Raw genomic sequence first — 19,533 nt, forward strand, 5'->3', positions numbered from 1 at the left:
ACATCCATTTGACTAGTGAATGTGACACTGCTATGATGCAACAAAATTTTAAGAAACTTGAAAGATGGGATGAAACATTTAGTAGACTCTCTAAAGCATGATTTTGATAGTAGCTTGCTTTTTCTCCTAAAAGTCCTTAGATCATTATTCTTCTCTCCTCATTCTTGAATATTTCTCATCTTTTCCTCAAGAATCTATTTCAAGTTGGTATCAGAGCTACAGTCCGACAATCTTCCCCCTAGCATTACTACTATTAAGCTCACTCTTTTTATTACTTAAAATGGGCTCGTGCAATTAAACTGTATTTCAAGGTTGGTATGAAAATGGGGCTTTTTCCTGTTCAACCCCATGACCAAAATCAAGATCTTCACATGCCGAGAAATGGGATACAGAGGTTGGATGTTTAACTCTATGGATCCCTCTATTTTGAATTTTATGTTTTATAATTCTGACTCTAAACTATGGAACAAATTGGCTAACTACATTTGCCTATTGAGGATGACATACACATTTATCAACTTACACGGGTGATCTCACCAAGTATAGGTAAGGAGATATGACTATGGGAGAGTATTTTAACTCATTGGAGAGATGTGGGAGGAACTTAAATCATTAGGATCTATTGTCCAAACCAAGCTAATTAAGAAAGAGAGGAAATAAAGACAAATTTACAAGTTTAGCTGCTGGTCATGCTTCGCTTTGTGTAATGTGTCATCTGTAGCCACTGATTATGCTTTGTTTTGTGTGATATGTTTACCTGTAACGTAAAAAAGAAATGGATATCTCCTCGGCTGGTAAATTATCCTTCTAGTCTTCTATACATGTAAGGATTCTTTGGTGAAACTGATTCCTACAAAAACTTCATTTCAACTGACATCTCAGCCATCCACTGAGATGAGAAAAATCCTGTTATCTACTTCTAGCACTAAAATATAGAAGATTAAAATGGGAATGAAAAAATCGATTGTTTGTCACAAAAGATCCCCATTGGAAAAATGGTTCAAATGCTTCCTTTCCCAAAAAGAGATTCAGGATTCAAATCTTAGATTGGAAAAAAATAAATTGCTCAATCACAAGTTCACAACAACGAAATTAGAGAGGATGAAGCATCTTATATTTCATAACCAAGTAACATCAGAAACCTAAAGGAGGAAAAAAACAAGGATAATTAACTTCTTAGCTATTTTCTTAGTAATAGCGAGCATTGTTATTGTAAACACGGCCACCAGGATATGGGCCCGGCTCAAACCCATGGTTTCTGGTGCTCTCGAGATACTGAGCTCGTTCTCTGTAGGAGTCAGATTGAACAGAAGAAGCATAGGCTCGACGTGCTTCTCCAATTCCTTCAGCAGCAGCAGCCCCACCATAGCCACGTGGATCACTTGGGCCCTTTGTGTTGTGGTGGTGACTCATTCCTGCTTGTTGGTACTGATGCTGTCGTGCTTGCAATTCCTACGGAGCAAATCATCTCTATGACTTGCATGTTGAGCTCGAAAGGATGCTAGATTCTCCTGATACTTGGCATTGATCTCTCCTAGCCTCTGAAACAATAAACATCATTAATCATCACTATAGGTTTGGCATAGATCGTGGGGTCACCTAGATAGCATCCAAAGTGGCTTAGTTCTTCCACCAGAATTTGCTGCCAAGTTACTGAAGTGGACAAGGGCAGGAGCAGCATTGCTGGATAATAAGTGAAACAACTACAGATAAAAATATTCCGACTTGAATCTTTCAAAGTTCATTAAAATGGGAACCCAACTACCAAACATCTACTACGATCTTCACATATTCAGCTATTCCACTCTATTCAAATGCTCAAAGCACAAGGCAAACATTGGTATGTATGCCTAGCAAATATTGGTTCGGTGTTACATGCCAATTAGTCGTAAGTAAAGTGATGGTACCATCATTCATCAGCATGTGATTGTGGTGTACTATTCTGAATCTTTGATGAGTTTGGAATATTATAGATTTAGAATTGGAATTTGAAACGTGAATATAACCAAATTGTTATTTTTGTATTTTCATTACTTTTCTTTTTCCATTTTCTGAATTTTAGATATTTGTATATTGTACATTAATGAAGCTCATGCCTTATGCCTTGAGGCCGGTAGGTGGGCACGCATGTCCATGATAAGATGACAGACAAAAGAATGAATATTCCATGATGCTGAAAATTCCCAAACAAATACATATACAGAGACAGCACCGACTGATAAGACACAAATATATATACAGAGACAACACCAACAGATAGACAACATTACCCTTTCTGTTACTTTTTTTTTGCTAAGTTGAAAATTTTATTAAAAAAGGGGGGTCGAGATGACCACTCAGAATACAACTTATCAAAGATGAGAAGAAAACTCCCCCTTAAACCACCACCTCTAAGTTACAAATATCCTACCACCTTGCTACAAAATCCTCAAAAAAGACCCCTTTTAAATTCTTTAAAGACCATTCCCCCCAAAAAACAGGAACCCCAGAATAGATGAGATGAGAGGCTGAAGTTGTTGTTCCGTTCCCTAAAAAATATGTCCATTCCTTTCTTTCCAAAGCTCCCAACAAATGGCAAAGAGAAGCAAACTCCACAAATATGTTTAGAAGCTTGGAAAGGAGACCCCCCATGCTAGCCAAGATTTGAAACAAGAGCCACAGGTTTGTTTTATTGTTTTTTGGTACAATGACACCAAAATTTGATCAACGGATAGCAATTCTTTTTTTGAGATTTCATGCGCTTGAGGAAAATTTGTGCTCATTAAACACCAATGAAAGGAAAAAAATGAAGATCAACCAAGAAGAAAATACTATTTCAAATAAACTCACCTCCCTATGCCTAGCATTTTCTGCGTCCTCTGCTTCATGTTGTTCCTTGGTTAGTTTCATGATCTCATCAATGAATTTCTGCTGAAGACCTTCAAATGTCTGCGATAAAGGATCATCCTCATAACCAATTTCCATATCTTCCTCCTGAGATTGGGCTCTGGGGTCTTTGTTGGATTGTTTCTCTAAACCCACTTTCGAATCCAGCCTTTGACCCTGATAGAAAGATCTCGATGCGTCACCTCCTTGACCTACTTCACCACATATTATACATCTCAACATCATCGGTCCAGCAAACTAAAAAGCTTTAGTATAATAGTAAAAGTTCAGACCATTAACAGATAAAAATAAAAAAATGATGAAAGTATTCTTCCATTTCAGAATGTCTTAATTGAGATGTCTCGCTCCATTAAGGTACTGAAACAATTAGATAGAAGAATCCATCTTCATACCAGAAAATTAACTTTGTTAAGACTGATGATCACAAGATGGGGGGTACTATTTCATGTTTAAAGTATTATCTGACGATATATTTTCAGTTTAATCAAGCATTAAAAATAGATTAATTTGACGTATTGTATATTTGTACAAAGATTTCCAAGTGAATGCTTGATCTTGGTCAAGGCATCTCATTCTGTTAGCCTACCAAGAAGTTGAATGAAACAATCTTAGGTGGAGGGTGAATTTATCTCATGATACCGAACAAACCCAATACAACAATGAATCTTTGAATTTGTTCCATTTTGTATCTTTTTCAATAAATGGAGAAGGTCAAGAATGTTAATGAACCAACTAGTCCAAAAGACCGATCTGTTGGAGAGGGAGAGAACTATGAATATAAGAGGGTGTCACGGGACTTAACTGGCGTATGACATACCTGAGAGTGGAGGAAATATGCACTCAACAGAGAAGGTCTACCTACAAATGAGAAGAACAAAACAAATGATCACAGGAAAAAGAAAACATGTAAGACCAACTGATGCAAATCCCAGTCCATCACGCCCTCATTACAAATAAGCTGATGATGCCTCAAAGAAATCCCTCAAAGAAGAAACCTTAAAATCTTCAAAAGAAGAGCTCCAATAGAAAATGAGGCCCAAAATGCTGATGATGCCTCAAAGAAATCCCTCAAAGAAGAAACCTTAAAATCTTCAAAAGAAGAGCTCCAATAGAAAATGAGGCCCAAAATGCTGATGATGCCTTCCTCAATGGAGAGCTCCTTCTCCAAGAGATGTCCCAAGAAACAACGAAGGGGATTCAAACTCCAAAAAATCCATTCTCTAGTACTAAAAGCTGATCTTATTAATACAATTGATCTACCTATTAAAAAAAATCAAGGATTTCCATCTTTGAAAATGAGAGAGAATCAGTCTAGGAAAAGCCCCAATGAACACAAAAAGAGATAAGAAATGAGACTAAATGACATTGGCAAAAGAACAATGAATTAAATACTCAGAATGGGCCATAATGAATTAATTGACAAAATTAACACCATGGGCCATAATGTTAAATACTCAGAATCCTATCAAGCATTGCCGACCAAATTGGAAAAAAAAAAAAAAAAAAAACACCATGGAAGAGACTTTTGCATCCCAAATGACTGAAGCTGGAAATTTAGTAGAGGAAACTAGAGCAAGGAAGCAATGAAATGCTTTAAAAAAGAAAATGTCATTTCAATTCCTCAACTAAATCAGGTGATCTTCATCCTATAGATATGGATATGAAAAAAAAAAAACCACTAAGCAAGCTAGCAATATACTCAAGTTCTAAACGTTGGAAGTTCCTTCTAAACTCGAAGTTCCAAGAATCTCTCCACTATCCTGGACCAGGAAATTTTAAATTGGAAGGTTCTTCTTAGAAGGAATAAATGTTTGCAAATTGCCCTTTCAGAGAAGCATTGCCACAATAATGATCCTACCAAAATCACAATCATGTTGCCTTTGCCAAATTTGAAACTTATGTTGTTTCTAAATTGTGGGAAAATTTTAAGATGCCCTTCCAAACACCAGTAACACCCAACTTTCCCCAACCTAAATTGGCAAGTTCATACCTGACCTGAATGACTCTCTTCCACAGATTATCTTAGTCAATCACAATCCTACCATACCACTTATCAACCAAAGCTGAGTTAATCAACTTAAGCTTTTTGAAACCTAACCCACCACAAATGCACAAGGTGAAATCTATATGACATCTTAATGATTCCATAAAGAATCAGGGAACAATTTGTCCAATAAATTTCCACACACCTTAGAATGAAGAATAATTAAAGGAAATATAGCAGTATGCTTGCTAGAGTGCTGTAAATTAGTCATTTTACTGCCTTTTGATAGAGTCTCGATTTCCATGATCCTAAACTACTCACATGATAAATGACAGTCTCCAATAGCTTTACTTCTATAAGGCACACCAAGAAGCATACTAAAGTAACATGCCAAAGAGGAACCTATTTCATAATCCATTGAGTCTGCCAAGACACCAAGATTGGATATAAGCCTCAACCTGAAGATCTTACTCCTAGTCATTCAATGATAAACTGGAAACGGCCTCCAATACAAACCCTTTAAAGAGCCTTATTTGAGAATTGAAGCATCCAGCAACAGCAATGTATCATCCACAAACTGAAGTGAGAAATCATTGGGCCACCAATGCTAGACAGACCGGGACAAATTGCAAATCTCCATAGCTCTCAACATAAGCGTAACCAGAGCCTAGACGACAATATTGAATGGAGATGGTTCTTTATCCATGTCTAGTACATCATATACCAATTCATACACCAGAAAATAGGAGATTGGATAAGGGTTGTACTAAAATCACATAAGATCCAAAATATATCATTAAATAGAAGAAAATTTTCAGGGTGCCATGTTATTCACGTTAGATCACACAGACAGTTGTTCAGTGATTAAGCAAATCATGGGTTGGCAAAAGATCTCACTAACCACAATGGTTCCTCAACAGCCACCTCATTGGTTTCATAAGGAATTGAACTATCCAAAGACAACAAGAGAAAAATTCTTTTACAGAAACTCCTCAAGCAGGTGAGAAAATTGCACTCTCTGAAATCCAAAACATAATCCTAACCTGAGGATAAAAATTTAGGTTCAAGGTTTTCTTGCTTTCTTCCTTTCTTACCACAACCCCCAATATTTCAGGAAACAAAATATATAACAAAAGATGGCACACTACCTCTATGACCGGACTTTGATCATACCAGTTAAACCTGACTAATTAAAAAAATTAATAAAAAAAAAATCTGAAATCCAAAGGAAGACGAGACAAAAAGAAGAGATTGCAAACTTTATGGAGCTTATTCAAGGCCTGATGATTTGTTTGTTAACTACAAGGATAAGGTACAACATGTTGTCCCAAGGATACCAATATGCAAAAATGCAGACCTTCCTTGATAAGGTCTAAGCTTCTTGACTTGTGATAGAGAAACTTCCAAATAAAAAATTGTAAAAGAAAAATAAATCCATTTCCGATGACTTAAAAAGATGGCTATGGAACAATGTCTTGTCAAACACCTCATGTCTAGTGCTTCTTGTTTGTCTTTTATAGGTAGTGCTTCTTGATTGACAAAGGTTAGCCTTTAAAGTTGATAAAAGGAACATGATTCATTTTGGGTAAAAATTCTAGTGTGGGGTTCTTTTCTTAAAATGCAATTTTCAAATGTTTGTTCTATCTTAAACAAGAAAAAATTACCAATTCGGAATTTTATGGTTCAATCTAACAACGATGTTCTTGGGACTTCGGTCTCAGAAGAAATTCAAAATTTGGGAGGTAAGTCTTTTGGAAGCCTTACAATATAGCATACATCCCTATCTCTCATTTGGATGAAACCCATAAGGTAGAGATTAGAACTTGTGATGGAATGCTCATTGCCAAATCCTTACATCAGTCCCTTGTTTATCTTCTGCATACCGATTTCTTGATTTCAGCTATTTGGGGATTTAAAGCACTGCCCAAGGTGGCCTTTTTCATTAGATTGATTTTCTTTGATAAAATTTCAACCGTGCATGACATCATTATTAGAGGTAAGCTCTTTGTACAAGGTTAGTGGCATAGGTATCAATCATCTTCTCATTCATTGCAATCTCGTCTTGTATTAAAAGGACTTCATAGATCAGCTTCTTTTGTGTTATTCAAAGTTGGCAGTCCTCGACCTTTAGGTCAAGAAAAATGATCTTACGTAGCTTGACCATTTGTGGTTTGTTGGGGTATCTAGAAGAGAGAAACAATGGAAGGATCATTAATTCCACAAATGATGTGACCATTTGATGACTTGTTTTCTTTTGTTGCAAACTTGTTAGTGATTTCAATAGCCTATTATTTGAGGGTTTTTACTTTTAGGTGAGAGCTTGTTTGTATGGCCGACATGTAGTTTTCTTTACGGTATTTTCTGACTTTATTTATTTATTTATTTTGCTTCTTTCTAGTGAACTTTAGGTAACACTCTTCGACCTCTTATTTTTCATTTTTCACTTGATTAATGAAATTATAGTTATTAAAAAAAGACTTTCAGACGCCAAATTGCTGTGTTATGTGCATGGGGTGTGTGGAGAGAGTAGACCACTTACTTTTGCATTGTGCTATTGCGCAACAAATGAGGTGGTCCCATTACCTTCGTCTTTTTGGGATGGAGGGTGTTTGCCAAGGACAGTTCAGGAGTTGTTCGAGTTGTGACTGTTTCGGGGTTCCCCTCTTAGATGCTCAAAACGAGTTCTATGGAGCCTTCTTCCCTTCGCCATCTGTTCGGGGCTTTGGAAGGAGAGGAATAAACGAATTTTTGAAGGAAAGGACTCTCCTATTCAAGAGATAATCCTATGAGTGTCGGGGCTGCTGTTTTTTGGGGAAAGGCTTCTAAAGAGTTCAAGGGGGTTATTTTTTGAGGATTTTGTTGTTTGGTGGGACTGACTTTGTAATTTGGAGGCGGTGTAGTTTGTCTTTTGGATTTTCACTTTTTTGATAAGTTTTTGTACCTTTGGGGCCATCTCCACCCCTTTTTTTCTAATAAATTTTTTTAGCTTATCAAAAAAGAAGAAGAGAGAATTGACTTTAATTTTGGGTGTCAGGTCTTGTCTTTTTATAGAGCAAGCTCTTTGATGAGTTAAGTGATTTTTCTTCGAGAACTTCTTATTTAGATGGGAAGAATGTATGTACTTCTAGGGGGAGAGATCTTCGTAGCTGGTGAGGGTGTGGTTCATGTTTCCATGTTGTTTTTTGCTTTTGCACTTTCTTTAAGTCTGTCTTCTTAACCACATTTTGTTTCTTGTGTTTTTTGCATCACTAGATTTTTTTACTTATTCAAAATAATAATAACTAAGAAAATGTACAACGCTCAATTCAAATTTTAGGTCAGATGCTTATACGAAATTTCAAAAACCAAAAAATAAGAATTATATGGAGATACAACTTAAAAGCCTCCAATATGTCATTATTATAATAGAAAACAAAGTTTCCAAGAAGTATGTTTTGAAGCATCAAAGAACAGCACTTGCCTTTGCTGAAAATATTTGACACTGGATTTGATCCTTTAGCTCCATCTCGATCCCAGTGCCACTGTCCTTCTGCTTTTGAGGATATATATGGGCGCTCCTCATCACTGAGCAAAGTGTCTGACCTTCCAGGGAAATGGTTTATTCCTGAGTTATTTAGCATTCTCTGGGCAGACATGTGCTGCATCTGAGCAACTGTATAAGGATCAACATCGGAATCAGCATATTGTCCTTGTCGTCTCATTACTTCTGCATGACAAGAAAATATCATTCAGCTGGCCAAACAAACGTAACGGCCAGTTGAGCTGAAGTGGAATCAAGTTGTAATTAAAAAAAATAAAAATACATAATAAGAAAGAAAAGAAAACTACGAATGCTCAGGGAAATATATTTTAATTAATGAAAGTAAGTAAGCTGCAAAACAAGATCAAGTTAAGATTTGGCCAAAGACAATGCAATAGTAATTTCCCATTATAGTAATGACACAAGGGTTTGCAGATGGATGAGAAAATGTTTCATGAAAGGATAAAACCGTTCCATGCACAAAATAATGTTATGAACTTATAAAAAAAAACAATGATATGAAAGTTTGTTCAATAAATTAGCTAAAGCAATTTCTGGATGATAACAAGTTCATAAGGTGCCATAGCCAATTGTGTGAGTCGCTAGAATTGATCTTTGCATCAAAATATGGCAAAGGAAAAAATAAAATTTAACCCCTATTCTTTTTTCAATCTCCATAATATATGTTCTAAATTTTCTCAAAACAAAACAACATATGATGGGGACCTCAAGCATGAAGAATTAGATCGCTTTTAGGAGTTTAATTCTGTTTTTATTAGAAAATTTAACACTTTGGGGGCTGTTGGGTGGGCTATTTTATGTTTTCTTGTTAATAAGGTGTGGGCCCCATATTAGAGTTCGTCAACCACTATTAGGCTGATTCAACCAACCACTTTTATTTGTGGTTACTTGTTTTACAAATAATTAGAGTTTTAGAAAGTCGGAAAATTAGAAGTCTAGTTTTAGAAGGTTTCTTGTATTAGGTTTCTTTTTTTTTCCCCCTATATAAACATTGTAAGAAGATCTCTTTAGAGATGAATAAGATAAATATTTTTTACAGGTTTTTTTCTCTTATGAGAGTCCTCTAATGGTGTGAGGCAATTGAAATCCTTGGTATGATGCCAAGTCCAATATATCATCATTTTCTCCATCTCATCTTCTCTTTTAGAAAACTGTTTTCTTAATTTTGCAGCCTAACCCTATTCTAGCCTCCACCTTGCTGTCCATTGAACACTTACCCACCTGAAGCAACCCATCCTTCAACCCTGCTGTCCAAATAATGCTGCCACACCTTTTTTTTTTTTTTATTTTATAGATAAAGGGAAATACAAAGAACAGAGAGGGAAGGTCGAGGTGACCAATCCAAAAAGAAAGGAAACTAAGGTGGTGTTTGATAACGCTTTTAAAAGCGCTTTTTTTAGCGTTTGTGTTTTCAATCCACTTTTTCATCGATGATTGTTGTTTGATAAAAAAAATTGCGTTTTAAAAAGCAAATATGACGGCCACTTTTATTATTTGCATTTGCGGGAGAAGCAAACACCGAAAAAATGGTTTGTGCGAAATGACTGAAATGCCCCCGATCTAATTTTTACTCTCTTCTCTTCCTCTCTGTTGACAAAACCTCACACAATATTGCAACTTTTTTTCTCTTTCTCGATAGAACCCCACACAGCATGCTCTTCCTCTTGACAGAACCTCACACAGCCCTACTATTTTTCTCGATAGAACCTTGCACAGCGATACTCTTCTTCTCGACAAAACCTCACACAGCCCTCTAGATCTTCTTCTCGACAGAACCCCACACAGCCCTAACACTCAGATCCAATTTTTACTCTCTTGTTCTTGATAGAACGTCACACAACCCTAACCCTTAGACAACCCACCTTCAACAGTAACCAATCTTGACACCATCTTCTCCTGTGAAGATCGTTCAGGTATCCTCTCTCTCTCTCTCTCTCTCTCTCTATTCAACCTGAGCCAAAGAAACCCTTGATTCGAAAAAACAATTGGTTTTTCATCTTCAAAATCAAGGGTTTTGGTTGAGGTTTTAATAAATTTTTTATACACCTTGAACAAGGAAGATGAGTTCAAGTTTGTAAAGAACTCAAAATCGAATATTATTGAGTGTTCGATAATCTAATCGAATTTGAATTTTGATGTAGTTTGCAACATGTGTTGCATTTCAAATTCGAATCGGAAAAAAAATCGAAATCCTAATATAGCTTGAATTGAATCAAATATTATCGGGTATTCGATAATCTAATCGAATTCGAATTTTGATGTAGTTTGTAACATCTGTTGGATTTCAAATTCGAATTAGAAAAAAAAAATTGAAATCCTAATGTAGCTTGAATCCAATCAAATATTATTGGGTATTCAATAATCTAATCGAATTCGAATTTTGATGTAGTGTGTAACATCCGTTGGATTTCAAATTCAAATTGGAAAAAAAAATTGAAATCCTAATGTAGCTTGAATCCAATCGAATATTAGCGAGTATTTGATAATCTAATTGAATTTGAATTTTGATGTACTTTGTAAGATCCGTTGTGTTTCAAATTCGAATTGAAAAAAAAAATCGAAATCCTAATGTAGCTTTGTTTATTATGATTTATCTATCATTAATTTTGATGTAGCTTGTAACATCCGTTGAATTTCAAATTCAAATTGGAAAAAAAAAATCAAAATCTAATGTAGTTTTGTTTAATTTTTTTTGTCTCTCATTAATTTTGATGTAGTTTGTAATAATCTAGTGTTGAAGACTGAAAACTAGAGATGCTTTTGTGTACTTTTGGAGATTATTTATTTGGTTTTGTCACCAACAAGAAAATGTGTAGAATAGTCAATGTCTATCTTTATAAACCCAAGTTATTCCAATCTTTGCTTTGTATGGCTGGTTTACAAGGCTACAAATTAAGATCTTAGTGAACATGTTTCTTTGTCAATCTAAATTTGATAGTCTTACTTCAAAAAGTGACACCAGTTAGATTATTTGAGCTTCCCTCCTAGTGGCATTTGGTCCAGATTCTAGATTTCGGTGTTACATTTAGTTTGGATTATGAAAGGGATTCCTCCATAATCAAAATTAGAAACAAGCTAGGAACCATTTCTTGACTTTTGTGCTAAATATTTCAGTGGTGCATATACCCATCAACCGAATGATGTAATTTTTTTGACAATTGTCAGTTGGAGGAAGAAATTTTCATAGGTTTTATATTTTTATAACTCTTGATGTCTGAAATTTTCATAGGTTTTTTGGTCAATGTATATTTATTTCAGTTTGTAAACACAAATGGAAGTGGTTCATTTTTTTACCATTGTCAGATGGAGGATAATAACTCAAAAGGTGCAAAAACAGATTGGACACCCAAACAAAATGAAGTTTTGGTCAAGATATGTCATGAATTAATTAAGAAGGGGAGGAGATCACATAAAGTGCTTGACAAGATTGCATATGAAATCTTAATGAGGGAATTTAAAAAAAAAAATTAAGGTTTATTATGATAAAGGGCAATGAAGAACTAGTGGGATAGACAAAAAGGTATTTGGGGACGTTGGAGATTTGCACAAATATTGGTCACTTATGATGTTGAAACTAGCATATTAGATGCACGTGACGAGTGGTGGGATTGGTGGTTAGAAGTATATTTTTTGCTAATTTTTTCTTATATTTATTTTAGGAATTTTGTCTTTTTATGTAATTTAGAGTTTTTAGTCTTTATATCATCATCTAATAAATGTAATATTCCAAATGAAACCTTTGAAGTTTGCGAAACAATTTGATTTCACCTTTGGAGGCACATATGCTACTAGTGGGTGGATGTGGTCACCTGCATCTGGTACAATGCCACCTACATTAGAAGCACAGAAAGAGAACCTTGATGCGAATGATTTAGATGATGTCATGGAGACCTAGCCTCCGACGTCTTAGACACCTCTAGACCTGACTTTTGATGATGCTGACAAATTTGAGGATGATGTTATACCTACTGTACCCCCACCTTTAAACCCCGTTCGACACAAAGGTGGGTATATTCTATAATCTCAAGGTTGTAGACAGAAGATGACTACTACTATGCGAATTGGCCAGACACTGGATAAGGTTGTAGATGTAGTTCACACTCAGACATCTACTTCTAACAACCCCATTCTTGTTAAAAAAGTCAATATTCAAGAGTACATCCACGTCTTAGACCAGCTAATAAATGTAACCCCCAACAGTGATCTTTATCGTTTTGCGTTGAAGATGTTTATGAAAAGCAAGCAATTCAAGAGGTTTTTGTGGGTTACAATCAGTAGCTATTCGTCTTAGGTGGTTGGAGGGCGAGATGACTGATTTTCTAGCTAAAAGGGATTTTTAGGCATTTTTTTCATGTTACAATTATATTTATATTGGTTTTATGACGTACCTATAGGGTGCAATATACATTGGTTACTTTGGTTACTTTTTGCACTAATATGGTGCAATATACTCTGTTGGAGGGATATTTTATTTTATGTTGGATGGATATTGTGATTAATACCATGGATGATGATTTCTGTTGTATGTGGTAGTTATCATTTAATTGTATTTTCTATATTGTGTATTGTAAGTTGGTTTGTATTTAATTTATATTGAATTCAAATATAGGTCATATGGATTCAGATGGTGATACCACAAATACTATAGATTCAGATGATGATATGATTGATACCATCAATTCAATTGGTGATACCACTAATACTATCGAGCCAAGTGTTTTAAATATAATTACGATAGGAGTTGTCCTAGGTTCCTTATTTTATTACGAAAATTCCTTAAGTAGGGAACCACATAGTAATAGTCAGTACACGGGGATTGACTTTGTGTGGGATACACTAAATGATAATGCTATAACGTGACACGCACTATTGAGAATGGAAATACACGTCTTTCTGAATATGTGTACTATTTTGGAAGAACGAGATTTACTAAAGATGAAACGATACGTTACTATTTAAGAACAAATAACGATATTCTTATTGATAATAAGACACAATCAAGGGCAAATAATAATTGCAAATAGTTTCGTTCACTTAATTCAAACGGTTAGCAAATATTTCAACATGGTTCTTTTAACTACTGTGAACTTGTCAATGTCCTTAATTGTACTTCCCAACCTCAATAAAATTTCTCCGCAAATCCGTAACAAACCACATTTTTTATCTTATTTTAAGGTAATTTCTTATATTTATACTTTAAAAATATTTGTTTTATTACTATATTGAAATATATGTAAGGTTGTATTGGAACGATAAATGGGGCACATGTTAGTGCACTTGTACCGATAGAAAAACAAGTGTGATATCGAGAACATAAGGGCCTCATGCAAAATATAATGGCAACATGGTCATTTGACATATTGTTCACTCATGTGATGGTTCGTTGGGAAGGGTCGACTAATGATTCACGTGTTTTTCTTGACACATTGAATAGTCTCAGTTTAAATTTTCCATATCCTCCACTATATATATGTTTATTTATAATATAAAGATTAATTTTTATTTTGAATAATCGGTAAATATTATCTATTAGATGTTGGGTACCCATTTATGGATGATTATCTCGCACCTTATCAAGGTGTTCGATACCATCTACAAGAATATAGGAGATCACGGACAAATGGTCAAAAAGAACTATTTAACCATTTATACTCTTCACTTCGGAATATGATCAAGCGGACCTTTGGGGTTTGAAAGCAAAATGACCAATATTAAAGTTGATGCGTTCATATAATTTGGACAAACAATGAAATATTGTTGTTATCTGTATGGCGTTGCACAATTTTATCAAAAAAACATGTCATTGTTGATGAGGAATTTGCTCGATTGAAGGAAGAAAGATCAATGGAAAAAGAAAAAGAGGGCATCACTGATCAAGAATATCCAGTTCCTCTATCAGTAGGTCGTCAAAGCCAACAAACAATGAAAATACAGAGGGATTCAATAGCCAATGCCATTTATACTGACAATCATTAATACATTTTCATATTATTTTTATTACTTTGTATTGTAAGTGTAAATACTATTATTTGATGTTAGGATAAAGATTATACTATTTTTATATATATTTTTAAGATTTCATGCTTATTTATTTATGTTTTTGTGTATGATGAATATCATTGATGACAAACTATACGTATCCACCATTTTGTTCGTGTGGTCGAGTGATGACATTAGCTATAGCTAAAACAAGAGAAAATTATGGGAGGATATTTTATAGGTGTCCATCTTGGTAGATAATATCTCATTGATATTAATGTTGGGTGCCTACTTATATAATTAGATTGATATTAATTCATGTGTTATTTTACTTTATAGAGACATATGGGTGTGGACAGATGAAGTTAACATTATCGATGATAATGTTATTCGAGATAAAGTAATGGAGGCAAATAAGAAGAATGAAAAATATATCTTGCATGCATTTGTTGGATGCATATTTGTCATGTTTGTATTTATTTCAGTTCTACTTATTATATTAGCTATCGTTATTAAGTTTAAATGATGTCAAAATATAAATGAAATGTTATATGGATGTGTTATATATATAAGATGTTATGTGGATGTTGGATTGTGTATTATGCAGGTATTTTCTACATCAGAAAAATTTCATATGTCCATTTTTTAAGGAGATGCTATAAAATAATTATTTTTATAATTTTTTAATATAAATTATTATATTTAAAAATATCGTTAGTGAATTATATATTTATTAGGGTATTTTGACCATTTTTTTGCATTTTTGGTTTATTATCAACATTAAAGGTATTCTGGTCATTTTCCTAGAAAATTATAAAATCCAACAGTTGTATCAAACAATAATTGTCAAATTCTGATAAACAACACAACACTTTTACAAGACTATCAAACAAGTTTTTTAATGTTCAGCTTTTTACAGCTGCTTCTTATAGCAAATTTTGGCAGCGTTATCAAATGGGGCCTAACTAGCTACAAGATTACAAACGGAAGCTACCACACTTCCTTACCCTATAAAACCATAGATCTCTATCCCTAAACCTTAGAACCCCATCAACAAAACTACGTTAGGCCATTAAATCCTAAAAACCTAACCCTAAACCATTGCCTCCATTAAACCTATTAATCCCTATTGCAAAACTTTGCATTTTCCCTCCCATCGTGCATCAACATATCTATTAAATGTTCTTTCTTCCAAGACCCTATATATATTTTTTTAATATTAAGTGTAGAATTTATTAGAATTTAGAATAAAATGTGTATAATAGTTTAGGTGGTCAATCAGATCACATTGAAGACCATCATGCAAGAGCCCAACAAATTAATTGTCCATTAATCATATCTCTTAAATGTTCTTTCTTCCAACATCCTAATTTTTTTTTTCAGTAAGTGTAGAGTTTATTAGAATAAAATGTGTATAATAGTTCAGGTGGTCAATCAGACCTAATTTAAGATAATCATGCAAGATCCCAACAAATTAATTTTTCACTAAACTTCCATTCCAATAATGTTCTATCTAAATACAAATTCCTCATAAGAAATAAAAAATAAAAAATAAAAAAAATGCCCCACCGCAATTCTCAAATAACCTAAATCAGATGAATTAATACTAATGATAATATCCTGTTTCTCTCCAATGCTCTCTCATTACATTCTTACAAGAAGCCCGAAAAAGTATGAAATTTTAAAAGGTTCAACACTAAATGGCAAGTTCCAATGAACTTAAAATTGTTAAGAAAGGGCGAAAGAACAACAAATGATCGACTGATTAACTTGAAGATTTGCACATGAAACAAAAATCCAATACTTGTTACATACTATAAAACTTCAAGCAATGATCCATCAATCAATCATCTTAGGCTTGAGTTCACGACAATGTTCACTAAATTAATTACCAAACCAGAAAACTCGGTTTATTGATAATGTGAAAAACACCCAAATCACAAACAGTAAATTATACAACTGGTGGTGCAACTGCAAATAACCTAATTTTCTTAAGAAAGCATGAACGAGATTAAATTCCAATAAAATCCGAAATTAACATAAGCTAAATTCCACCAAGATGGTAGTGAATTCAAGGGGCTTGAATTCTTAGATGTTCTAATAAACATCTTTTCAAACATCAGGCATGCCAAATTCAAAATCAAATTCATAAACACAACTTAACCCTCACAATTTCGAAACCCTAAATGTTTGCATTCTTATAGAAACCTCCATTGAAACACACGGGATTCCCTAACAATACCTCCAAAATCTTGCAAGAAATGTAGAAATAAAAAACCCTAATTAAACTATTAAACCCACCGTTAAATCGAGAGCGAGAGAGGACTTTATTACAAGAATGATTGAAGAAGAGGAAACTTAGGGATTTGAACAGATTCGAAATCAAAAGCAAGTAAAAAAAAAATTGATTGTTTGGCAAACCTAATCAGATTTCTTCTCCCTCCCTTCGTGGTTTTGTGCGGTTTTGACCCCTTTGATGATCCTTCGACTCCTTCACAGTCTAAAGTGAACGATATTTCACTGGTGTTCCGAAGAGAGATACGGGTATGCCTACATGTCACTATGCCAATGGTTCGTTGGATTCTTTTTCTCCAACGACGTTGGATACAACAACTTCTTTAACTGAGGCTTATCTCTCCACGTGGACTGCCACGTTGTCAAAATAACACCTCAATCCTTGAGTTCATGACCAAATCTCAGTCTTTCGAAAATGATCCGTAAATTCGATTATGTTATTTATTTTTTTCTTAAAATTTTGAGTTTTTTTTTTAATATACGTATCTCACTTGTCTTTTGAGATGTTGAGAATAGGGCATGACTTGGGTTCGATTCTATTCGAAATTGGAGTGATTCGAATATAAATTTAACATGTTCGGATTCTTGGAGTAGACTTGAATAAACAAAAAATGAGTCAACTATGAGTTGATGTCGCTCGACCCAAGTCAAATCGAGGTCTAATACAAATCCACCCTTATACCGCCTAGATCTAAATGATATATTATTGGAAAATTTAGTCTTGCCTCCTATAAAATTGGTAAAATTAGTGATATTCCTTCCCTTGAAATGCATGATGAGGTCTGTCGCCCCTTGACTTTTGTTGACTTTTCAAATCCTTAACAAAAATAGTTCTTTGTTAACTAAAGTGTGAAAAGACTAGAGATCAAATCCCTCATTCGATGAAGAACAAATTAATGGAAACTGAATCCCAACCCTTGGTTGAATGGAGACTGATAGTTGGATCTCTTCAATGGAAAACTCTCTCTCTCTCTCTCTCCCCTTCTTCTTCATTTGAGATGGTTTGGTGTGTATCTCCTATTATTAGTTAATTGGAGATTGAGTAGTTGGATGTCTTCAGATCAAGGTTTTATGATGATGCCATCATTAAATAGCCGTGTAAGTTGGAGAGATATCTAATTAGATACGAAATTCAAATTGAGGAAGAGTCCGACTAGCCTAACTAAGTTAGTAAGGATTAAAGTCCTTGGGTTCAACTTGTGGAATCCAAAAACATGATCCAGTGCTTCTGTTGTAGAGGATAAAATTCTATGAACTTTGAAAAAAAAATATCAAAAATAATTATTTTTTGCCGGTAAATTTCAATTTTAAGTTTGGATGTTAGGTAGCCATCCGTTTTCAAAACCTTGGATCAAGCTAAAAAAAATTGTTTTTTTTTTTTTTAATCTAAGTTTTCTACAAATTAGAGGGTTGTGGTGTTGGATGGCTGAGGTGGGCAAGACGATCTGGGGTAGGGTGGGGAAAAGTCACGATCTTGAACGGTGTCCTGTTCCTGTATCAACAACAGCGTCTACATGTCATGTTTGATTTTGATTTTAAAACCCATAGGACTGTGTGCACGACTTGTTGAGGAGCCCAATGTGTTTTAAACACTAACAAAATCTTACCATGTAGACTTTGTTTTGGAAATTGACTCTAGGGGAAAAATTGAAATTGAGATTACATGTAGACTTTGAACTTATTAAATGAGGGTGTATTACTGTTATTTCACACTTTCAGTTAATAGAGAATTGTTTTTGTTAACAATTTGACCAAGTCAACGAAAGTCGATGGATTGACCTTGTCTTGCATTTCGTTGGGGGTATCACTAATTTTACCAATTTTATAGGGGGTAGGACTAAATTTCCCTATATTATTTTGAAAATTATATTTTTATATTTTTTAAAATATCTTTTTTTTTTTCTACTACTTATAATATAATACAAATTCTTATAAAATAAAATAATAAAATAGAATAGTATAATAATTAGAAGATAAATATAGTAAAAAAATGTTGAACAGTCTAAACTTATTCGACCCAAGCTACCCAAATGAAGTAATTCGGTCGGGTCAGATCCGGTCCGATTTTAGTGAAAACAAAATGGTTTAGATATGATTTTAACTAATAGCATCCAAGTCGGATATAGACCTGGATCCAAATAAGTATATATCCAGACCGAACCCAGCCCATATCAAGCCCTAATTGACAATACATCCTTGTGGTGTTTATAGGAGTCACAATAATGTGAGATCAAGAACTTTCATGATTAAGGAGTTGTTTGTTACATAAAAAATAATAAGTGCCGAAGATTTAAAGCACTAAAAACTTCAAATGCTAGATGCATAAATGTTTAAAGTTTTGTTTAATTACTTATCAAAATAATGTTGAATACATTTACATTGAGCATTAAATTCATGAAAAAAATGTTTAAGCTTAGCGAAACTCAATCATGATAATGATGATGAGCTTACTTTCAAGTTTGTCAACAGATCTGCATGCTAAAATGAAAAAGAGAGTTAAAGGGAGGGAATATGAAAGAAGTAAGGAAGCTCTGAATTTGTTGGTGGATATTTGGGGTTTTAAGTGTGCTTATAAGGACAAAGTTGTTAAGAAGAACAAAAAAAAAAAAAAACATAAAAGTGCTTAGTGCATTATACACTTAAGATTACCATGAGACATTGCCATGTGGTGAGAAATTCTTTGTGGTCCATACACAAGAAGTGGATTCTCTATAGTGTGAATTTCAAGTAGTGTCGTTTGAACGGTTGAAAGAGCTCCACATCAACACAATAATAAAACACCATCGTTTAAAAATTGGGAGTTCATTGACCGTCCATTTTTAAACTCTTAGGTCAGGCCTCTCCTTTT

At 34.1% G+C, this 19,533-nt stretch overlaps 1 protein-coding gene across 1 annotated transcript; it reads right to left on the reverse strand.

Annotated features, from left to right (window-relative positions):
• Positions 1 to 1,062: 1,062 nt before the first annotated feature.
• On the reverse strand, positions 1,063 to 16,964 carry LOC147400209 (ubiquitin carboxyl-terminal hydrolase). The gene is given in 5 exon segments (XM_086445821.1): positions 1,063 to 1,454; positions 1,457 to 1,541; positions 2,830 to 3,077; positions 8,331 to 8,602; positions 16,812 to 16,964. Coding segments are annotated over 4 exon segments (867 nt in total). The 5' UTR covers positions 8,599 to 8,602; positions 16,812 to 16,964; the 3' UTR covers positions 1,063 to 1,188.
• Between the last annotated feature and the right edge of the window lie 2,569 nt (positions 16,965 to 19,533).

This window comes from Akebia trifoliata, chromosome 6 (assembly GCF_017979445.1).
Source record: "Akebia trifoliata isolate Shusen 1 chromosome 6, ASM1797944v1, whole genome shotgun sequence".
Lineage (NCBI taxonomy): Eukaryota > Viridiplantae > Streptophyta > Magnoliopsida > Ranunculales > Lardizabalaceae > Akebia > Akebia trifoliata.